The 23,841-nt window shown below is 41.4% G+C and overlaps 2 protein-coding genes across 8 annotated transcripts in view; one reads left to right on the top strand and one right to left on the bottom strand.

Annotated features, from left to right (window-relative positions):
* Positions 1 to 15,843, top strand: part of tsc2 (TSC complex subunit 2) — a 35,433-nt gene extending 19,590 nt beyond the window's left edge. For 4 of the 5 annotated variants that reach the window (XM_005735680.2, XM_005735681.1, XM_005735683.2 and 1 more), the window contains 16 exons: positions 4,438 to 4,599; positions 4,697 to 4,858; positions 6,676 to 6,788; positions 7,050 to 7,292; positions 7,541 to 7,789; positions 8,448 to 8,537; positions 10,929 to 11,083; positions 12,080 to 12,687; positions 14,233 to 14,311; positions 14,383 to 14,469; positions 14,562 to 14,748; positions 14,862 to 15,001; positions 15,085 to 15,163; positions 15,254 to 15,345; positions 15,430 to 15,528; positions 15,620 to 15,843. In XM_005735680.2, coding sequence (XP_005735737.1) covers positions 4,438 to 4,599; positions 4,697 to 4,858; positions 6,676 to 6,788; positions 7,050 to 7,292; positions 7,541 to 7,789; positions 8,448 to 8,537; positions 10,929 to 11,083; positions 12,080 to 12,687; positions 14,233 to 14,311; positions 14,383 to 14,469; positions 14,562 to 14,748; positions 14,862 to 15,001; positions 15,085 to 15,163; positions 15,254 to 15,345; positions 15,430 to 15,528; positions 15,620 to 15,778 — 2,704 coding nt within the window. In that variant the 3' untranslated portion in view covers positions 15,779 to 15,843. The remainder of the gene's footprint in view (positions 1 to 4,437; positions 4,600 to 4,696; positions 4,859 to 6,675; positions 6,789 to 7,049; positions 7,293 to 7,540; positions 7,790 to 8,447; positions 8,538 to 10,928; positions 11,084 to 12,079; positions 12,688 to 14,232; positions 14,312 to 14,382; positions 14,470 to 14,561; positions 14,749 to 14,861; positions 15,002 to 15,084; positions 15,164 to 15,253; positions 15,346 to 15,429; positions 15,529 to 15,619) is intronic. The other variant, XM_005735682.2, reaches the window with a different exon arrangement.
* Positions 15,844 to 16,492: 649 nt separating this feature from the next.
* pkd1a (polycystic kidney disease 1a) overlaps positions 16,493 to 23,841 on the bottom strand; it is a 75,971-nt gene continuing 68,622 nt past the window's right edge. For 2 of the 3 annotated variants that reach the window (XM_005735675.2, XM_005735676.2), the window contains exons 54-56: positions 23,288 to 23,422; positions 19,920 to 20,243; positions 16,493 to 19,780 (exon numbers count right to left, since the gene is read on the bottom strand). In XM_005735675.2, coding sequence (XP_005735732.1) covers positions 18,773 to 19,780; positions 19,920 to 20,243; positions 23,288 to 23,422 — 1,467 coding nt within the window. In that variant the 3' untranslated portion in view covers positions 16,493 to 18,772. Of the gene's footprint in view, positions 19,781 to 19,919; positions 20,244 to 20,632; positions 21,194 to 23,287; positions 23,423 to 23,841 lie in introns of those variants that run through there. The other variant, XM_005735678.1, reaches the window with a different exon arrangement.

Genomic DNA, 23,841 nt, shown 5'->3' with positions numbered 1-23,841 from the left:
GCTCCCTCTGTTTGCTTTGGGAGCACATCTGCTTCTTCGACCAGTGACTCTGGCAACAGCAACACAACAGCTTTTGTTTGCTTGCTTGACATAATTTTAGTTTTGTTTTGTTCCACTGAAACATCCACTGTACTGCTATGACCATGGCAATCTCCTAGTGCGGGATTTCAGAACTAGCTGGGTTGAGATGAACTTTTAACAGTTTGATCAACACATCATTCACATCACGCACATCCACACAAACACTCTTCCTCACTAATCGTCATATGCTTATCTGTCCTTGGCTGACTTTCTTGGGCATCTGGAAGAAGTACAATGCAACATTGCAGTTGTTAGATGAGGCTGCTCACACCAATTGATTGTCATAGGTCATACTAGTATTGCCACCAGATGGCAGCAGCAGCTCAGTACTTGCAAATGCTTAAAAGTACTGTTTAATGTTCAATGACAAACACAAAATTAGTGGGACTAAACAACTGCAGTGTTGCTCTCTTTAACCTGCTTTAACTGTTGACTGGCTGATAATCTGCTTTTGCTCTCAGAGCTGATTTTTGTGTGAACTGGGTTTAAAATTCACCTCCATATGGACACTTACTCCATCTAGCATAACGTGACCGCATTCAAAGCTTTCAGTCTTCAAGGCGACATTTTCATTGGAAAAACTGTATGGGATTAGTAGGGGTGCCACGATACACAAAATTCACGGTTCGGTTCGGTTCGATACTTTGGTGTCACGGTTCGATATTTTTTCGATACAAAAAAATGTTCATGCATTTTTTTATTTATCATTTATTAAAATTATAAATATATATTTTAACTCAAAAGTACAGTTTTTAAATTTAACCCTAACCCTTGTGCGTGTTTTTTATTTTGACAGCGAATGCGCACCTGCGGACCACTTATGTGCAGCCTTGGTTATTTAGCTCGTCATATCGCAACCACAGAAATTCTTTTGTCCATGAAACCATAAAGCTGCACTTTCTTTTTGCCTTATAGTCTGATTTGTCATAACTTCTCTGTTTTGTGGTAAGCTTTTCTTTGGCTGTCACTTCTTCACCCTGACCTGTCTTATTTGGCTCAGCAGAACTGAAATGCTTTTACACAGGCACTCACATAAGCTCAGCGATTCTCTGCGCGATCAACCTCTCACATGTTTAAGCTGCGGGAGATTTCACTTGTCATGTTTGCATAGTAAGCTAACGATTAATAAGACGATGTCAGAGGAATTGGTGCGCAAATTATCATCACTCACAGATCAGTGCTGTCGCTGTCTATACACGGTTCGCGCGATTGCAAAGTGAAAGCAAAAAAACAAGCGCAAATTCAAACGCGATTTCAATATGTGACATATTGACAGTGGCTCACCGATGCCAATGACATAATTACCCAGCTACATTTCCGAAAGAATGCAAAAGCATTGACATATATTTTTCCTACAATAGCCCGACGGGCAGGGAAGAGATAGATTTTGGTAGCCCGACTGAAAAAATCGCTAGCTCCGGGACGTCGGGCTAGCGATATTGCGAGCCCTGTATCTGATTGAGGAATCACTCATCTTTGGAAAAGAGGGTTTATTACAGAGAAATGTCTCTTTCCAAAATAAAAGCTATACTATCCGCTTCTTCTGGGCTATATTCTCAGCAGCATAAGGAGAATCATGTGCTAACAGCTGTCTAAATGACTCGGCTAAAGTTAGTAGCATGCTTGTTGTTTTTGTCTTTGCACTAGGATGATGTCGGCGTAAATGTGCAGTCATATTCGTTGTGTTCCCACTAGTGCTTTCAGGTTAATCTCGTTGAAATGACCTTAACGCCACAACACGGCAAATCTCCGTTAACGAGCTACCGCCGATCGCTCCGTGCATGGGGCTAGACGGCCAACACGTTAACGAGCTAACTGCGCTAACACACTAGTTCACACCAATGTAATTGAGCATTGCATGGCACATCCAACATACTGTTTTACTTTAGTCCATGACGCGCTTACCTTCAGGGTCATACGTCACATGAAAACCAAAATAATTCCAAACGCCAGATCTGAATGAGGTTCAATTTGCCTGTTGCAAGTAGAGCTTAACTTCTGTCTCGCTAGCTTGCCCTGCGCTCTTCCTTCTGACTATGCTGTCTGTGTTGAGCGCTCAGTGGATCTGCGCTCGACAGTGCAGCCTAGGCGGAGTAGTCGAACACAGATTCACTGAGCGTCAACACAGACAGCAATCGTCAGAAGGAAAGTTGATAAAATAAATTACAAATGTTGTATTGTTCGATACATATGCGTACCGAACCGAAAGCGCTGTATCGAACGGTTCAATATCGATACGAATATCGTTGCACCCCTAGGGATCAGATAAGGTTACATTTGTTTTTCTTTACTTTAAATTGGGTAATGTCAGTGAATTGAAGTACAATAGCATGTGATGGTATGACAAAGCAGCAAACCTCGTACTGCTTCAGTCGTGAGTCTGTCATGGTCATGTTTTTGGAGTATGTGTCCATTAAACACTGAAATGAAAAATAAGTCATCGTCAGTAGAAGAATAGTAGTTATAAAATGTGATTGAATAGTTGCTGATTCACATTCTGGGACTTGAGAGATTTCTTTGAGCCTCATACAAAAGATCTATGCACCAGTATTAGTCTGTATGTGTGCCTATATTTTCATGCTCAATACATTTAAAGTGAAAACACTATTTCTACATAAATCTTTGAAATTCTGAAAATATAGTTGTATTCCTACCAGCCTAGACCTTCCCTAACCTTCATAGAGTATTTAAATTTGACCTATAGGTAAGAAGAATGGAGGCTTTAAACAAAAACAAAAGAAAACAAAAAACTAAGGACCTCTTGCTCTCTTTTTTTTAATCCATTGCATCACTACTTTCTTGTTTTAATCTTTGATGTTTTCTTTCATTTTTGCATTTCTTTATAATTTGGCTTTGAAAAACAGTCCGCATGTCTTTAATACTCCCCATTGTGAGGAGAAGTAACATCTGGCAAGTAACTTGGGCTGGAGTGTTGCTGTAAATTGCTCATTTTGAGCATGTTTACTTCTAAGCAGCAAGCTTTCAAAACACGTCCATTATCTCCCTTGAGCTGATGTTCACATCTGTAAATTTGCTTCCAAACTGATTCTTGTGTAGAGCACGGAGAAATGCTTCTTGTGAATACAAAAAGCTGCTGCACAGTGAATGCTAATTGAACGATTTGACTTCAGTGGAAACATTAACATACCGTTAAACACATCGAATCACACGTAGCTTCTGCCTGCTGGTTTTTCTGCATATTACAGATCCTTTTACCCTCGCAGAGAGAGCTTTTTTACATTTAGAAGGAGAATCAGTGTGGTATCAGGGCATGCAAAGCTATGTATTACTTGTCCCAGCATGTGTCTCTGCGTGTGCACTTAGAGAAAATGTAATCATCATATGGTGGTTGAGCATAAGAAGTTGGGTCCGTAAATATTTAGACAGTGAGTGTACACAATTTTGCCTCTTTACATTATCATATCAACTTGCAGTGAAGCCGTCAGGAGGTGATAGACGTCTAGACTTTCAGCTTTCTTTCAATCAACTGTCTTTTGCATACTCTCTATACTATAACTATGTAACTCTGCACATCAGACTTATTTCTGCTACTATTATCAACGGTTAAAACTGTATAAACACTAGTGACCCTGTTCCACTGGGATATTTACATGCTTGCACTGTCAAAAATTTCTTCACGGTGTTTGATAAATGATGTGAAATGCTTTGGATCAATAAATTCTGCCTCTGTCTTTAGTTTCATATGTCCACATAATCTTGTTAAAGAGTGGAGAGTGTGGAATAACTCAGTTTTATTTACCTAGCATAACAGTAGTTATCTCTGGGGTTTTTTATGTTGTAAGGCCCTACAATTAATTGAAATTTAAGGGTTGAAGTTAGGATTTGGTTAGGGCTATGGTAAGGCTTGACGCGTACGTTTTATTGTTAACCTTTGGGTACAAGGCTGGGGAATGCATTAAAATCATTAAACTTTCCACATACTGAGTTCCCAGCAATAGATACCAAAGTTTTCTTCTGAGCCAATGGCTGTAGTTCCTAAACAGTGCAATATTTTGAGGTACTAGAGTAACATCTTGATTGCTTTCTTTTAGTACCGATGTGATAGTATACAGAGGCAAAAATGCAAAATTTGTAATCCTTTCCAAATACTTATGAACCCAACTGTAAACAAATGAATGCACGTTTCCATGTGTGCTTGTGATGAATGTGATCTAGGCACGGACATGAGCACGAGTTATTGTGTGATTCTTCTTGCAGTTTTCTCTGCACCAATAAATCAGAACCTGCATGTTTCTGTGCACTTTACACATTAAATATGTGAGGAGCTTGCACCTTCAACTCGCTCTTCTCCACCTTTTGCTGTTCTTTATTTGTCTCTTTGTTTCCACCTTTTAGGATGCACACCTCAACCACCACATGCAGTCTGGGCTCTGCCGATGAAAATGCAGTAACTCAGGCCGATGAGGGGCTGAAAACTGTCCACCTAGAGCTCACAGAGACTTGTCTTGACATGATGGCCCGATATGTATTTTCCAACTTCTCTGCACTTCCCAAGAGGTTGGAAGAATTTTTTATTATTTTTTTAATGCTCATATTTTGTAAAAAGAGTTGGAAAAAGCAGCAAGAGTGATGATTTTGGCCTTTGTTCTCTTAGGTCTCCCATCGCAGAGTTCCTGTTAGCAGGAGGCCGCAGTATGACCTGGTTGGTGGGCAACAAGTTGGTCACCATAACAACCAGCGGAGGGGTCAGAACACAAGCGTTGCTGGGCCTGGACATGGCTGATCGCCTGGGAGGAGGAGGAGGGGAATTGACCAGGTGATGCATGCTTGCACACATACTAAAAGGAATTTGTCTGCTTTCAACTGCCAGACCTCACTCTATCTATCACCCCTTACTTAATCAAAGATGCTCCACTTTTACTTTCTTCCCTTTTTTCTTTTCTTTTCTTTTTCCTTCCCGGTGAGCCGGTGGGCCAAAAGTTAATTATAAGAGCATTATGCTGCTCTAAACACAGATCTTCTTGGCTCTCTTTAATGTCAGCATAGAAGCCCCACATACCTGCTGCTGAGACAATTTGTTTATGAAGGCAAGCTACTTAAAAGGAGAGTGACCACACACACACACACACACACACACACAGAGGTTGAACTGAGTAGCTGCCTAGAGGCCCAGAAGAAGATGAATATAGGATTATTTTTGAAATGGGAATCATACAAAGCTACTCTATTAGTCCAAGAAGTCTAAGAATGAAACGATGGAGCTGAAAATAAACACAATAGACCACCTACCACATGGCATTTACCCTGTAGTGCCACCATGGGGTTGACATTTATCCTTCTGAGTAAAATATTTTGACATTTAGTGGATGAATAGCCATGAAATATTGATCTAGACCACTCCCCTTCAGGACAAATTGCAATCATTTTAGCTTAATTCTTAAAGACAAAATGTCTAATAAAAAAATAAATAAAAATTAAAAAAAATTGTAACCTGCAATTAAGAAAAATAGCAAAACTGTTGACATTAAAACTTGAACTTAAATATTTAACAATTACAAAATTAACAAATTCCAAAATGATAAACTAAGTTGATCAACAGTGTCACAGACGGAGATGGGCAGTAGTGCGTTAACTCGTTACTTGTAACGTGTTACTGTAATCTGATTACTTTTTTCAAGTAACGAAGTAATGTGAGGGATTACTATTGCAAAAACGGTAATTAGATTACTGTTACTTTCCCGTAAGTACGCTGCGTTACTGCGTTACTAAAATTGTGATTTTTTTTTTTTTTTTTTTTTGCGAGTGTGTCTCATGACAGTGACGTAAGCGAGTGCGACGTTCGTGACAACAGCTGTGTGCAGATCAACAATGGATAATATATCAAGTGCGGGAGAGAATATGAGCGTGCAGCGTTTAAAGCATGGAAGTACTGACCTTTGAGTTTGATTCCATAAAAAGTGACAAAAACATTACCATCCGTTGTGCGTGGGAAGAAAACTTCTTTTTACAGCGAAAAAACCCCTAAACTTCCAAGCAAGCATCGAGTGCGCAACGACGTAATGGGAAACGCAGAGAAACTCGCGGATAATAGAGAAAATAGAGCAACAGGACCGCTAGTCTTTGATTTTATTTCTTTTCTGCTGTGTTTTACTTGCATCTATTTGTAAGACTGAGTGTAAACACACAAAACTATTTTATTTTATGTGCTGGAATGTGCAGAAAATTGGTTTAAATGTTAAACAAATTTTTTCCAGTCAGAGAATGTTGCATATAATTAAGTTTTTGCTTGATGCATAAAGTTAAAAGATTAAAACTAATAAAACAAGTTTTAAAAAGAGACTTTTCCATTTGATTACATTTTGTATGAAGGATTATGCAGAAAAAGTAGAATTGGCCTGAAAGATCTATCGCTTTATCACCTATTCAGGTTGTAAATGGTGTTTTTAAAAGTAATTAATTACTTTTGAAAATAAGTAATCAGTAAAGTAACGGATTACTTTTTGGGGAAGTAATCAGTAATTAGTTACTGATTACTTTTTTCAAGTAACGTGACCAACACTGGTCACAGAGCAGCTAGCATGCCTGCAACCACTTTGGATTGTTAGCAATAATGTTGCTCTCCTGTTCCCGCAGGTCAGACCCATCACTACACACCCGAATGACCAAAGAGGCTCCAGCCAAATTGGAGTCACAGTCAAGCCAGCAGCACAACAGAGCTGCACGCATACGAGTTCGCTCCATGTCAGGTAGAAATAAAAAAAACAAATATGTAATTTTTTTAAAATTTCTTTTGTTTTTTTGCTGTTGCTAGGAAGGTAACACTGCTTTTGTAGAAAAATTATACGTTGCTGTCTATATTTCAGTTCTAAAAGTTATTTCTATGTTACCATCCTGTTGCTTTCTTTGACTTACAGTCTTCAATGTAGGAGTCTTGGGAAGTAATAATGTTGTTGTGCTTTCTCTGATTGTCTGACTTTACAATAAAGAAATCTGGCTTTGACTTACAGGTGGTCATGCTCTACGTGCCGGTCCAGCTCAGAGTCTCAGTCCTCTGGTGTCTCCCTCTGAGGGTGAGTTGACTGCTCCACTCTCTCCCTCCTCTGGTCCTGCTCTGGATAGTTTAGGTCCATCCTCTTCCACCTCTGCCACTCCATCTGCGCCTCCTACTCTGAAAGACAACCCCACCTTGGCTGAATTTGCCCCAATGCTCACACAAGGCTGGGCAGAGATCTTCATACGCAGACCGTCAGGTATGTCACAATTAAGAATGTCCCCTCTACAGTTATTGTAGAAACTTTCTGTGTTTCATTATTATGTGAGTATTGTCAGAAGGTGACTGTTGGGGAACAAAAAAAAGAAAAAAAAGAATCATCCACATACCTTTCAGTGCGCTTTGGTAAATGATAGGCATTCATTTTAAAGATACTTTCTGCTGTTTGTGTTATGTGCTCCCTGACACTCTTGCTTTCTGTGCTGGGCTCTAATACTGTCGTCACAGGTAACACAAGCTGGCTAATGTGTTTGGAGAACCCACCTAGCCCTTTCTCATCTGAGCTTGGCAACATGCCGCTGCAAGAGCTCTCCAGTGTTCTAATGGCAATGGAGGGAGTGAAGGAACCTCCCACTCAGACAGCCAGTGCTCCTGCTAGCACAGCTGTCCCTGCTCCAGCTCCTGTCTCTGAGCCCCTAACCCAAACACACAGCAGTGTTGGAGGAAAGGCAAACCTGATTCAGCGCTCCAACACAGGTGAGAAATGGTTTGTCTGGGCATAGAAAGCAAGAAATATCAGAAAGTTTGTGACGTTTTTCTTGTGTTGAATAAGAGGTTGTATAAGTGCTGATGAGTTATTGGTCCTGGAAAATTTGGATCCTGCTGTTATCGATGAAATTAAAAACAGCATATCCAGATTAGGAAGCTACAGTATGATGTAATGTTACGCATGAATGCAACCCTTCTATCTGCGTGACTGCATGTCCTTGATACCCTTTTAATGGACTAAGTGAAATGCTAAATTGCCTGTAAGTGCTGGATTTGAGCCTGAAGGTGTTCAGTAGCCCAGCTGGGATTCATTCAGGTGATTGATTGTCAGATATCACTGCCTTAAATCACATGTTCTTTTTGTTGCAGGTGCCTCTGTTTCAGTGAGCTGTTATTTTAGTCATCTTATTTGTTTTGGGGATCCATTTCAAGTTTCTTCAGGACATCAGCCCCCCCCCACCCCCAATTCTTTCTTTCATCCTTCTTTTCATTTTATTTTTAACTGCACTTAAGATTTCCTCCCTTGTTCTGATTGGTTTCTTTACATGTTTCTTCATCCTCATCACCCATGCTGGTTTGTGATTGGCTGCGGTGTGTTATGTGGCTTCATGTGCCACTGACCTGTCCTCTGGCACTTCGCCTGCAGTGGGTGGCTCTCTCTGCTCTCTGGGTATGGGCACTGCCCCCCCAGGCCCACCAGCCCCTGGCAGGTTGCACAGGAGCATTTCCTGGGCAGGTACCGTCCACCACGTGTGTGACCCCACATCTATCTACCCCCTCCAAAAAAGTCCTGGTGCAGTATATTTCTTCTCACTTGCACAACACAGCAGTCTGCAAGCACAGATTAGGAATCTTTCTTTAATTATATTCCCTGATTCATTTGAGTTAGATGAGAAGCTTCATACCAATCTCATATCTGTCTATTGTTTCTAGTGATGCGACTGCTAGCAAAAAGAAGGGAATGCTGTTGATCCTGCTTTTAAGACCAGAAGCATTGGAGCTATGCAGAGTGAAGATATTAGATCATTACAAAAGCTGAAATGTAAAACAATTTTTTTGTGGCTTTATGGAAATTAAGTGTCAGAATTTTCTTTAATCAGTTAAATTGGGCCGTGTTTATACGCCCTGATGATGCGGACCTTATGGATGCAATTGAGCATCCATACTTGCAGGATGGCTGCATAGTTTCTGCTCTTTTTGTAGTGTTAGAGCAATTTAAGCAGCAACTGTACTCTGCAGCAGACACCACAAACGAATAGTCACTGTTATTATATTCATCAGCTTACAGTCCCCTGTAAGAGTGTGTGTGTGGTTAGTCCATTGTAGTTTTGTGTGTCCAGATGAGTCTGAACAGTTACAAAATTACTGGCAGAATATCCACGCAGAGCCTCACGCCAGTGATGAATTTGTCTCACAACCTTAGAGTGCACTCGTGGAAACTATAACATGCCTGTTAAACACAATGCCTTGTGTTTACCAAATGCAAAGTGACGTTTTTCTTTGCATTACTCATGCTAACACAGTGACTAGAGTATTTTTGGACCATTTTCCAACCCAGAAATATTTCCCCCTACAACTACTTTCTATAAAAAAATACAACCACTAGCTGAAATAAATTCACTGTAACATTTTCAGAACTTGGTATTATTTTCTCCCAGTTCTCTATTTATTTATTTAGCCTGTCTCTATGTAAAAATGAAATTGAAAGATGCCCTCAACTGGTGACGGTTTTCTTTTGCTATCTTCAGGAAAATCCAGTCTTTTGGGGATTCCTAGGAAATAGGCTTTTGTCACACAACACCTGTGTTGTTGAGCAACTTTGAGTTGTTGCTCTCATATTTAACAATTGACAGTTGTACAGTTTTTTTTCTTCTGAAAGTCATTACTGTGAAGTTGTGAGACAACTAATAAAGTCTTCCATTTAAAAAAAAAAATGCTGTGGTATAAAGCTTTTGGCAGTAGTTTTCGCATTTAACAGATATGAGAGTGAAATTGGTTTTCTCATCTAAGTTTAGACAAGAAAATTCCAGTGTTTTCCAAAAGGTCTCCATTTAATTTTAAGAAATAATGGGAAGGACCATCATTTTCCATGGATTCTCAAGCACACCAATCACATTGTGTTATGCGAAAGAACTGCTGTTGCTTCCTTAAAGATTGTGCAAGAATAGATACTCAGCATTTCTGCTTTACCATTAGTCTTCTATTAACACGGGGCGGGGGTTTCTCTTACTGCTAATGAAAACATGTCTGCGCTGGAATCAGTCAGCCAAATGACACCTAAAGATGAATCATGATTCAGTTTTTTGTTTTTTGTTTTTTTTGTTGTTGTTTTTTTGGGCATCATCTGCATTATATTTTTTTCTTCCTGAATAAGTTTTCTAACCCTTCTGTTTCTGAAATATACTCCCAGGTTTTGACCTTTAACCTCTGACCCTCGGATGTTGTCAACAGAAAAGCCCAGACCTCATCTAAGCAACATGATGCACTTCCTTGCTTTACTGGTTAACCAGTAGGGTGATGAAGACTTTTTCTGAGCTGCAGTTTGGGGGTCTTAAAAAATCAAATGTGCCTGCTTGTGATTGTGTTTCTCTTCTTCTTTGAATGTGTTGTTTGGGAGATGCAAGACTGGTCTGGGCTGCTGTTGCAGTAGCTGCCGTGCGTTTGGGATGAGATAACCAGCAGCCAAAACGATGCATGCAACTTGATAGAAAATGAGTAAACGAACTAGTGATGCTGCCTGCCGCACTGATAAATCTGCCTCTGATCTCAGTGATTTTATGTTGATGTCACTGTAGGTCATGATCTTGCACATGGCTTTGTTTCTTTTTTTTTGCCTGAGATTGGTCATCAGAGAAGATGTATATGATTCTGTTACAATGACTTATTTGAATTATTGTGTGTTTAACCTGAATTGAGATTTTAGAGAGAATGTTTGTGAGGTGTTGTTGTCATGATTACTACTGACAGCTGATAAAATCTTTAGTCTTACCACCTGCATATTTGTGTATCTCTGATTGTGTGACTAACAGTGGACAAGACTGTGATTTGTGTGTCTGTGTGCGTGCATTGCTTTCATATACCTGCATTGACTTATAACCCACATGGTTGTGGCTGTATCCTCCTGTAGACTCTGTCGTGGTGCTGGAGGAGGGATCAGGAATTGCTACAGCAAACACGCCGCCTGAATGGCTGGGGAGTGCAGAGTTTGAGCCAATGTTGTCTGATCCAATCTTCATAGCTGGTGATAAGTTTACAAAGACTCCTCCTGAAACACTCAGCAGGGTAGGACCATGTTCACCAAACCACACACGCAGACTTAATGATGTCTTGTGCAGCATTAAACAAATCACCATGTGCACATCCATTAAAACACTTGTTGTGGCTTTACTGTCAGTGCCTGCACCTCAAGGCTGTTTATTCCATCATTTGCGTCACCTGTGCTATTTGATTATAAACTGTCAACTTTTTTTTTTAAAAGTGGCTTTCCTTTACCACTGCTGTAATGGGTAGCAGCCAAGTGGAGTGCAGCTTCTGATGACTCACTTAGCAGCGCCTTTAACAACCCATGCTGTGCTTTGGCAGCATGTTAAAACCATAGACTGTATATATATGTATATAAAAGATGGAAACAGCTTGCAGGTTCTTGTTGCAAAAGGAAGTCTGATTGTGTCATCCTACTGCTCACTTCTGTGACCTCAGAAAGGTCTTCAATGTTTAATGATTCAAAACAGCATGGCCTTCATTTTCCAGATTATTTCAAGGAGGAATTTTGTGTCTCATTTAATGTCAAAAAGATGACAAAAAAGAGATGAGTTAGGGTATGGCTAATATGTGATTGACATGGTGGTTGTAGCTCAGGTGGCAGAGCAGATCAGCCACTAACCAGAAGGTTGGTGGTTCGATCCCAGGCTGCTCCAGTCTGCATGCCAAATATCCTTGGGCAAGATACTAACCCCATGTTGCTCTCTGATGCATCCATCGGAGTGTGAATGTGTATGAATGTTAGATACTTAAGCTTAGAAGTGCTTGTGTGAATGGGTGTGATTGGGTGAATGAATTAGTTGTATAAAGCGCTTTGAGTGCTCAGACAGAGTAGAAAAGCGCTATATAAGAACCAGTCCATTTACCGTTACATGGCTATTTAGCTCACACCCTCCCACTTTGTAAATGCTAATCAGGAGTTAAACTGGTGGGTGATGTCACAGTGGGGTCTGTGGTTAAAACTTGCATACTTTCATTGCAGTGCTTTAAATAAACAGCTTTTGTTCTCACTTTCAGTCCTCCTCCACCTCAAGTCAGGATGATGAAAAGTCAACCCTGGAAGAAGTAAGTGAGGGAGCAATTCCAATCGATCAGCCCCCTTTTGGACCATCCACTCCAGGAAGCCAGGGGCCTGACCTTCCCTTCCAGACACACACTCAGTCCCAGGGTCATGGACTCAACAAGTCCAGCTCCTCTCCTGAGCTCCAGACATTACCTGAAGCTTTTGCCAAGGCTGCTATGGAGTCAGAAATTGCGATGGTTGACACGTCACGGCCTAGAGCACCCTCAGACGGCATGCCTCAACCCCAGCAGCCCCAGTTTGCGAAAGAAAAGGTAGAGGGAAACACTGGAGTGGACACTAATGTAGCGGGAGGTCCAAGCCCAGCAGGTGAAGGCCAAGCTGTATCGTCATCTCAGAGTGGAGGAGCGGGGATGAGGTTGTCTTTTCCACCAGCACCAGTACAATCTGCACCCATCTCCCCCAGTGGAGGCCACCGGCCCAGAGGTCACACAATCTCAGTCTCAGCCCCCTCCTCCAGGAGGGAGAGGCGGGCGGAGAGGGACTCTTATCACAGTCGACCTGGTCCCAGCAACACTGAGAAAATCTCTGGACTGAGCCCCAGGTATTACACGATTTATACAAGAAACTACTGCAGCTTCTGTGATGTGTTTCTGCTAAATTAATGATGCAATGTATCAAGTAAAGTCAGTAAGCTCATTTTGACTTGCAAGATCAAAAGTGTCACCCTGTTAGTGAGCAAATTTTTTTTTTTTTTTAATTATGTGCTGCAACTGTGTTTTTAAATAAAAAATTTTTAAGGTGATGAAAAATCAGAACGTGGACAGAAACTGCAATGCAGCATTTGGAAATAGTTATGAATACCTTCTAAGAACAGAGGCCGTGCATAGAGGTGTATTTCCAACCCCAGCTCCGAATAATTTGGGACACTGTTTAAAATATAAATACAAAAAAATTTAAGGATTTCAAAATCTCATTAACCCATATTTTATTTAGAACAGAAAGCATGTCAAATGTTTAAACTGTCATTTCGAATTTTATGGCAACAACAGGCCTCAAAGTTTGGACAAGGCCATGTTTATCACTGTACAGCACCCCCCCGCCAACCCCACCCCCCCTTTGTTTTTGTTTTTTAACAAAAGTCTGTAAAGGTCAGGGATCCGGACTTCCCATTCTTTTCTGAGGATTTTAGCTGCTCTTTTTTTGATGCACCAAAATGTTTTCAGTTGGCAAAAGATGTGGACTGCAGGCCAGTTCAGCATCTGGACTCTTGTACTATGAAGCCATGCTTTTTAATTGATTCAGTATGGGGTTTCTCATTGTCTAGCTAAAATATTCAAGGCCTTCTCTGGAAAAAGGCTGAAACCTGTGTGTATACCTTTCAGCATTGACGGTCCCTTTCCAGATGTTCACACTCCTAATTACATACACATTAATGCACCACCAATACCCTAATCAGATATTACGTGAGTGCTGCTAACAAGCCGGATGGTCCTTCTCTTTAGTCTGGATGATGCCTTGTCCACATTTTCCAAAAAGAATTTCAAATTTCCATTTGTCTGACCACAGAACAGTTTTCCCCTTTGCCTCAACCCATTTTAAATAAGCTTTGGCCCAGGAAAGATTGCGGTGTTTTTGGACCATGTACACATGTGGTTTCTTCTTTGTGGAAGGCACTGTATTCACAGTGATTTCTGGAAGTGTTCCTGGGCCCATGCGATGATTTCCATGACATAATCACACCTGTTTTTATTTCAGTGCCACCTGTAGGGCCTGAAGATCACGGGCATCCAATGTGGACTTTCTTCCTTGTCCTTTGGATATCTATAATATCACAAATTCTGAAAATCTGGAGAAACCTCTGTGCATAAAGTCTTTGGTATTTTATGCCGAGGACCATTATTTTGAAATTGTTCTGCAACCTCATCCATATAAACAGATGTTTGAATAGAAATGTCTAGATATCTCTTGGCATGGAAACAAGATATTTGGTACCAGAAGCTGTGTTGCTTTTATTTGGTTCCTTAAATTGTGTTTGTAGTCCAGGTTCTGTTGACCAGTAAACATATGAGGTTCAATGAAAGTAGATTGCCTTTAATTTACATATCCATGTGTCTAAACTGACTTTCTTTCTTCTTATATCTTCTAGCTTTGTGTTTCTGCAGCTCTACCACTCTCCTTTCTTTGGGAATGAAGCCAACAAGCCACTTCTGCTGCCCAAAACTCAGGTAACCTGAATTTTCTCCTACACCTTCTTCTGGATCATACAGCGTGGTTTACATTGTGTTTTCTGTCGTAGGTGATTGACCGTGCAGTAAAGGTTCTGGACCAAATGCCCCCTTATGACACCCATAAAATTGGGGTGGTGTTTGTAGGAGCTGGTCAGGTGAGGATGTGCTGACTGTAGTTTTGCTAATCACTGCCGTATAATTTCTATATTTTCTGGCTTAATGTCTTGATCCTCTTCACTTTCTTTAGGTTAACAATGAAGTCGCCATCTTGTCGAACGAGTACGGTTCGAACCGCTACGCCTCTTTCCTCACAGGTCTTGGCAAATTAATCCATCTGAAAGACTGCGATCCAGACCAGATTTTCCTTGGAGGGCTTGACCAGTATGGAGATGATGGAGAGTTCACCTACTGCTGGCATGACGACATCATGCAGGGTGTGTGTGTGTGTGTGTGTGTGTCAGGAAAAACACACATACAGTATATATTTATTTTTTCTCTACAGCCAGTCTGTAATTTGCATATTATAAATGAAATTGTGTCCCTGCAGCTATCTTTCACATAGCCACACTGATGCCAAACAGGGAGAGCGACAAGGGTTGCTGCAACAAAAAGCGACACATTGGCAACGATTTTGTCATGGTGGTGTACAATGACTCTGGAGAGGAGTACAAACTGGGCACAATTAAGGTAGACACACACGAGCACAGTAAAAGAATCTGAAATTTGCTGTTGATATTCTGTCCTTTAATGCCCATTTTCCCTTCCTTTAGGGTCAGTTTAATTTTGTCGAAGTCATTATAAAACCACTGGATTATGAATGTAACCTCGTTACCCTCCAGTGCCGCAAAGGTGAGCTAATCACTTCTTTTTCGGATCTTGTTCTTAATTTTTGTCAGCTTTGTTTAACTTTAATGAGTTCTTCTTTATACCCTCTTTCAGACCTCGAGGGATTAGTAGACACAACGGTGGCAAAAATTGTTTCAGATCGAAACCTTCCCCTGTTAGTCAGGCAGATGGCTCTGCATGCAAATGTAAGTCTTTTATCTTCTTACATCTAATCAAACACACTTTGCAGAGGTGACACACATTCTCGACTCGTCTCTCTCTCTCCTCAGATGGCCTCTTTGGTGCACCAGTACAGAGCTAACCCCTCTGACGCATACGCCTCTAAGTGGCTAGCAAGGTTACGACACATCAAGAGGATCAGGACCAGGGTAAGACCAACATACAAAGTCTTCCTCATCACCACTACTTGCACTTAATTTCTCTAATTTCAACCCGTTTTACCTCATTGCTATAACTTAGGCTCAAGAAGCCATCCAGTCTCGCTCAACTCCCGGGATTTCACTGACCCAAGGGCAGAGCAAACCTTTGTCACAGAGCAGTGCTCCAACAAATGTGGAAGCCACCGGACAACGAAAAAGACTGGTGTCCACTGTAGACGATTTCACAGATTTTGTTTAATTTCTTGTCGAGAAATTAAACAAAAGACGAGACAAAAGTATATGAAGTGAATAAAACAAACTAAAAACTTAAAGTGGCATTGTGCTCATTTTTGATCCACAAAGAAGGAATGAAAGCCCAAATGCACCTTTGAGCATTCTTAAGTCTGAGTCAAAGCAGGTATAATTATTTTTCTAACAATATACCTAATGGTAATGTAAAAGAGTTTACTCATGAATCAGCTGTCCCCCCTCAGCGTTGGAGTACCCTGTAGTGAGTTTCTGCCCATTGTTTAGATGACTGTCCAGCTGTTCTACTGCTTTGGGTCAGTCTAACTTCTCTAAGGGAGCTGTTTTCAGCAACAGCGGGGAGCTGTTTTTAGTGAGAACAGAAAAATCCTCCGTACACAAAAGACAAAGGGAGAAATTTGTTCCAGAAAATTTTCCCAGGAGTTAGTGAAGGCCAGAGACAGGGAATTTTAGACACTATAAACATGATAAACTGTTACTGTTGTTTATGTAACTCCTGGATTTGTAAATAAGAAACTTATTTTTTTCTCTTCTTCAACTTTTCAACCTACACACTGATTATAGGATTGGCATCGACAAGTACCAAACATTGCGGCTAATTTATCAGCAAATCTGAACGTACTGCATTACTACAGGGTGGAAACCAAGTACTTAAGCTAGCATTTGACATTTAAAATTTTTTTTTTTTTCATTTTGCAAGAAGTTCAGCTGTCAAATTCTTTATTTGACTTTGTCAAGTGCAAAAGCATAAGAAGTGCGACAACTGCAAAATACAAACAAGAGCATACAGACAAATCTTTAACGCTGCTTTAAACAAAATGCATTTTACAACAGAAGACAACGGTGAGCTTTGGCACTAAACTGTTACACGCAGAGCAGGAATATAATGCTGGTGGAGGTGGGAACTGCCGACTGCTGTGCTGTTTGGGGTTTTCTATTTGCCGTCAAAGAGTAAACTGATTAAAAGTTTTGGCTGTAGTACTTTGATTACACCAGTGGAACATAAAACTCTGAAGTTTGCAACACCAGTGCTCGACCTATGTGTACGTTGCTGCAGCACAAAAATGACTGATCATGAAAAGCAAAAATATACATCACAAAGCGCTAATATATACAGAAATGTACACGCACAGAAGAAGAAAAGTTCCCTTTTTAATTTCTTTTTAAGAGCACCTGTAAGTTTGCTTTATGCTCTTTAACCGTGGTGTTTTGTATGAAAACAGAGGGGAAAAGATGTAGGCTAAATTAAACTGACATGGCTATAAGTACCTTTTTAACGTTATATATTTTCATTAAATCCAAGGCAAATTCGATGATGTACAACTTCTAGAGCCTTGCTGAGAAAAGGGAGGGAGGGAGCAGGGGTCATGTTGACCATAGTTGCATAGTTTAACTTCTACATATCAGCTTTTGTTTTTCCTGGACTTCCTTACAGGTTTTAAGAAAAGGTTGGGTTCCCTGAGATCTGCCCGCTGGACACAAGAAGTGCGCATGTTGAACAAAATAAGGCAAAAACATCATCACCACAAAGAGCAAACAAAAGTACAAACAACTGCAAGCTACTGCTTGATTACTTTGATAATACTTACTAGGACGTTTCTATAATGTTGCTGTAAAGGCATGACTTGACACATGAGAGTTAAATATGGGGTTTGATATCAGCTCCATTAAAGAATAAAGTGCAAGTACAAGAATGAATGAATTATTTAACTGGTGTGGTTAAAATCCCAGGATGCATAAATGATACAAAAGCTTTGGCAATGTTTATAATTAAGATACAGTATGAGTGAAGCTTTCTCTATTGGTTTGGATACCAAGCTTATTATTTAAACCACACCTCATTACAAAAACAAAACAATACTTCAGAACAAAAGTGCTTTTAAATTGCTTCCATATGGAACAAAACACAACAAAAAATAAACAATTAGGAAAGATAATCAGACTGGGAGTCATTATAGCTTTATAATGGGAGAACTTGTGTAAATGCTCAGTATTGTCTGTTTCCTTGTCTACAATTAGACTTATCTGTTCAGTATCATTGTCTTCACACTAACCTTGCTTTTCACTTGCTACACCTCCTTGTCATTGGCTCCTCTGACTTCATCTCTCTTATCTTCAGTCTCTCCAATCATCTCTGGAGAGGACGGATATATTTGCGCCCTGAATAACTGGCTGCTGGAATCCCAACAGCATTGTGTGTGTGTGTGTGTGTGTGTGTGTGTGTGTGTGTGTGTGTGTGTGTTTTCACCTGTAACCCAGTGGGCTGAAGTGTACCACACGTTCCTATTTGCTGATATGTTGTCTACAGTGTTATTTCTACACATGTGTACACCTGCATGTGCGTATATCTGTGTGCGCCTGCATGCAAATTTGGGACAGGCCACAGGTACCCATGGTGACCAAAAATAGAAAATGTAACAGTATGTAGACAGGTAACATAATTGAGAAATCACACGTTCTTTCTGAGATACACAAAAGTCTGATTGCATAGAATGCTTTCAGTTCATTGAGTCTTATGGTGAGCACTTTTCTGCGCTCCTGTCAACGACCCCAGGTAACCTCCAGGGTCACATGGGATCAGGGGGCAGTTTTGGTCCGGGGAAAACAATGAAAGGAACTTCTTGGTTTCACTGCTGACTTTATGTCCCCTTAACCAGCTCAGCTAGCATCTGGTGACCTGCACCTTGAGAACTGAGTCGGGATTGAGACGGATCACTGCTTATAAACCCGCAAAGTCTTATTTTATTGCTCTTTTCGTCTTTCAGTACCCCAAACTCCTTGTTTGATCCTTCTTGATTCTTTCCTGTAGCTCATCCTTGTACTTTCACATCTATTAGTTTCTGTCCTTTCCTTGGGTTTAGAGAGTGACATCTGAAGACAAAACCTGCTGCCCATGAGCGCCTCCTCTCGTCCTTAACCCATCATTTTAAGTGCACATCCTTTTTCTCCACCTTTCACTTCTTTCATCCGATCTGCTCATATTTATCTAAGTTGGGTGCACTTTGTTTTTGAGGGATGGGGGTTTGCGTTTCCGTTTGCGTGTAGGGATCGTGGTTGTGTGAGCTGGGTGGTTGAACAGGCTTGAGGAAGGGAGGGTCTCTCTCTCTGCAGGAAGATCCCAGTTGCGTGTAATGGGCGTAGATGGCAGGGAAGGGGTGGGTGCACGGGTGGATGGAAGAGCTGTAGGTGTTTTTGGTGGCGGGACATGGGAAGATGATGTGTTTGCTGATGACAGGGGGATAGAGGAAGAATCGGAGGACTTATCTGTGACTGGTGTGGGTGGAGGCACACTGATTGAAGGTTTGGCAGACAACTGGGGAACAGGGGGGTTTGTGGAAGCAGAGGAGGGTCGGGGCTTCAAAAAGGGAACGGGTGTAGCTACAGGAGTCTTTTTGGGGATGGCAGCACTGCTCCCACATTCTTTTGGAAGTTCACTTTTATCTACCTTTTTCCCCTTCCTGCTCCCTTTGTTCTTTTCCTTGCCACGCTTTTGTTCTTTCCAGGCTTCCCCTTCCCCTCTCTGTCCCCCTTCGCTCCTACATCCCTTAACTCCATCGTCTCTCTCCCTCCCTCTACGCCTCCTTTTCCTTTGGGCTCGCTCCAGTTTACACTCAATGTGGTACAGATCCTCTGTCGTCACAGTGACACGGTCAAGCTGTTGCAGCAGAGCATCCAGGGTGGGGAGGAGTCTCCTCAGAGAAGCTTCCGTCTCTGCTCTCTCTCTCCAGCTGTTACCTCCCACCACCACTCCTGGGCCAAGGCCCAATCCAAGCCCCAAGCCAAGTCCCAGGCCGATACCCGGGGCTTCTGTGAGGCTGCAGGGGCTTGAAGACGCTGGACGCCACGAGGCCTCAGAGCCAGCATCAACACTGTCTGGGGTAGGTGGGGAGTCTGGACTGTCCAGAGGAGGCAAGCACAGGGACTTGCAGTCGCTGGTCGAGGATGAACGGGACGGTGGGAGCTCCATACCTTCGAAACGCACTTTGTGGCGAAACTAAGGAGAAAAAACACAGGATACGATTTTGGGTAAAGCATTCAGATTTTGTTTTGTTCCAATAGTATATATGGAAAAAGTTAATCTATAAATAAAGCAACAAAAATTGTCCTTAACAGATATGAATTAGAATTTGTACCTCTTTGGCCCGACTGAGTCCCATCCACATTTTGAGTCTTCTGAGGAACAGTTCGACCATCTCGTAGTCTTGCAGATCCACTGCTGGGCGGTATAGTTCTGCCCGTGCACGCCGGTAGTTCCTCAGTAAAACAGAAGTGACCAACCACAGCAACACCAGGCGAAATATAGCAAAGCTTATGTGGAACAGCAGTGCAGAGAAAGTGCTGGGACCAGTAATTATCCAGGCAGGACGCCATGACAACAAGCCACACCAACCGGAACCCAGTAAGGACAGACTGGCTGAGATCACATTGCTGTAGCCGTCCAACACAGAGTGGAAGAGCTGGAATGGGAAAAAAAAAAGTTTCCTTTTTATCAATTCTAAGACAATATTTGAAAAATAATAAATGTAAACATTACTGATGCAGTATGAGGAAAAGCTACTGATCATTTACATGTGATGGGCACATGATGAGTGGTAGGCAATGCATCTTTTTGGAATAGGGAACTCAAACCAACCGGTTACCAGCTGGTTGTATTTCGGTTATATCCCTATATAAAAATTTTATTTCAAATCTATGAGGTTCTGTCGGATTCTGAATGTAAATATTCAATATGAATTTGAGATGACAATAGAATAGAATAGCCCTTTATTGTCACATGTGCAATGAAATTGTGGGTGCTCCACACTAGTTGTGCAAGAATAAAACTGAAATAGTAAGATGGCAGGAACAAACAACAAACAGGAGAAATATATACTAAACAAGAGCAAGGCACACAATAGAGGAGGGGTTGCAAAGTGCTTAGAAGTAGTGCAAACGACTTGATGTAAATAGAGGCCGTGTCTGAGTGATAAGGGTTACTCGGACTATGGCTCAGATTGGTAGGGTGGGTGTGTGTGTGTGTGTCCGAATGGCCCAGGGGAAGAAGCCGGTTGAGAGTCTGGAGGTCTGGCACCTGATTGACCTCAGCGGATGGGATGCAAGGGGTCACCTGTGATGGCCCATGGGCAGGAGGAGCTGGCAATGGCCTCCAGGGGTGGAAGAAGGCAGCCAGTGATTTTTTTTTGGGCAGATTTGTACTATTCAGTGAACTGCCACATCATCACAAACAGATTCCATGTAAATTTTATGACCTCAATCAAACACAAACTGATAGCAAACCAACTCCATCTTACTGCTGTTTTAACACAGTCTTGACAAGTGTCACCTGGCAGTTTGTTGCTCTCTGCCAGGTGATTGGCTGAAGAGCTGTGAAAAGGTAGTGGGTGTGTGGGGTGAAGTCAGCGCTCTTCTGTGGAAAAAACCAGAGGCAATTAATTCACTCAGGTGCGAGTGGGTATACTGTCGGTAAGAGACTTTTGCCATTTTTGTTTGGATCTTTTGCTATTGCATGTGCCTATTTTTAATGTGTCATTGGACTTTTTTAGTGTGACCACGAATTTTAATAGAAGAATTGATCAAGCCCTAGATCGACTGCGCGCAGGGAAACTGATCAATATTGTAGGTATATTGAGTGTTTGTGTCGCTAAGCGGGGTGTGACGGGTTGTAGTGTTATTTCGCACAGTTTGTGTGGTAAGTCTCATGTGCAGCTGGGATATCAGCAGGATGTGTTGTAAGTCCTGTCTGGAAACGACTGGGAATTTGTATGTTTAACTCATGTAATAAATAAATGATCAATTATTTCTTTGCCCCGTTTATTCATCCCTTGTCCTCGGTTACACTAGTCTTGACACACCAAAGGCCCTGTGAACCCAACTGTGAGTGGTCGCAGATCTGGTCTGTACCCAAAGTCACTCTTTCAAAAGCAACAAGAGTGCAAGATAACTGCACACCTTTTTAATAACTATGGTCATTGTAGGAGCCATATGAGTTGTTCCTTTTTGACTAAGTGGGTTGGTTTAAATGGACTCACTGTATTGGTGCACGGGTGTGGGGCGTGTCTCATGGGTGTGTTAGATGATAAATGTGGTTGCACTCACCTGTTCACGGCACCTGATGTTGATGAGCAGAAAGGTTGGGTGAGCATGAGGCAAAACTTTCTGTTGAGCGCAGCTTGAATGAGTTTGATGTATTTTGACTGTAACTTGATGGTTTTTGTATATTTGTGCACTAATTGATGCCATAGGCCAAATTGTAAGTTGGCATTGTAATTAGTGCAGTTATTTGTTTGTGCAATCTGTGCATTTGTCTAATAGTTAATCCCATGTGCTGATTTATATATTGGACAGTTGCATGTGGAATAAAAGGAGCAAATGGTGCAGAAGTGTATTTTATGCGTTTGTTGTTGCGCGTCATCTGTGTCCTCATGTTTAGCCTGCCGCGGCCATAGGTTGGAGGAGCCGCAACAGTCATGCCATGGCATCCAACCACATTTTTGAGCCAAACGGTTATTTTAACACAGACTTCATTAAGAAGAATGTAGGCATACGGTACTTCTGCAGTGGCTTCACTTTTCAGACCCTTAAGCTAATCGATCTTTTATATACAGTCCATGCTTCGAGCAGGATGAGTAATTACACAAATACTCTTGGGTGGCTTGTTGTGAACTGTCTTAGTCTATTTGTATTGCTGTGGCCCTCTTCTCACCTGCCAAAGCAGTGATTGCTGGTTGATGTAAAACTACTGGCACACCTAGTAGGAATGTGGCCAGAGACCGTTAAACTGTGAAGTTCAAAGCATTTAACTGATGTTGACAGACTTCATCAGTAGTTGCAAGTTTGTTTGGCAAGAGTGTAAATGATGTTAATTTGTATAGCTGTGCTCCACAAAAGAGCTTAATAGTTTGGCAGTTTTTGGCTCTTTTCTGAAATATTATTAATCATCTTACTCTTCTATCATCTGGAAATGTCATGAAACACAATTATACTCCAGTTCTGAAGGGCTCTCTAAAAAAAAAAGAATTGAAGGGAACATAATGTCTAAATAAAGAACAGTTAAAAGTCTGTTGGATGAAGCGATGCCATTTACACAGCAGAGACATTCTGCAGGTCATTATTTATTCCGTGCTGGTTTGAATAAATGATTCAAATATTGAATAAATGCTATTGTCATAATGTTCTCGTTCAGTAAAGCTGTTTGGCAGCAAGGAAGCACAGATGCTTTCATGGTGTAACAATAAGAGCAAAGCTGTATTATGCAATCTGTGCAAAAGAGCAGGTTTATTTGAAATTCTCTAAAGAAAGTGAACTGTAGCCATGACAATGAAAGTGAACAGACCAAAAACAAGTAAACTGAACAACCTCGTGGGCGGACACACTTTGACAAGGTTATGTGCTGAGACAATGTGGACTGAATTTACAGTTTATTTGGTGTGCGCACATGTGTGTGCGGGGGAGAAGCCGAGCCAGAGGAAAACAGAATGAACAGAGAAGAGAAAAAACTGACCAGGTGTCCCGTGTGTGAGTAAGCCAGCACCAACAGCAGTAACGCCAGAGCAACTCCCAGCAGCTCCCAGACTGAGCGCCGCAGAGCTCTGCCAAATACGGCCCACTCACGGAGAAACCGCAACTGGTGGGACGCCTGCATGAGCAAGGACACAGGGAGAGGGAGAGCAGGGAAACAGAAAGCAAAAATGTGTTTGGAAAAAAAAGTTATCTTGTAATTAAATCTAATTTAGCCAAAGGACACAAATGTTTCTCCATCACAAACACATTTGGAGCCATTTTGAGTTTGTAATATAATGATATGTGTGTAGAAACAGTCGTACCTTTCACACAAAATAAGGGCGAATGCAAAAGTACCAGCAAATTAATAAAATATTGAGAAAAAGAGCTTCCTAATAAAATATGTTATGTAAGAAGTGTTTCCACATTGAGCTCCGGCTTCAGCCTACAGTTTAGACACTATTTTGTTCTTTACATTTAATTTAAAAGCTCTTTGCTTACTTACGCAGTTCTATAAGCACTCTTTTTGTTTCTTTTAGTCTGGAAAACTGGAAA

This window comes from Pundamilia nyererei, unplaced genomic scaffold (genome assembly GCF_000239375.1).
Source record: "Pundamilia nyererei isolate P.nyererei 1_Seehausen unplaced genomic scaffold, PunNye1.0 scaffold00065, whole genome shotgun sequence".
NCBI classification, from domain to species: domain Eukaryota; kingdom Metazoa; phylum Chordata; class Actinopteri; order Cichliformes; family Cichlidae; genus Pundamilia; species Pundamilia nyererei.
Note: the sequence above shows the minus strand (reverse complement) of the source record. Positions and strands in the feature narration are given on the sequence as shown.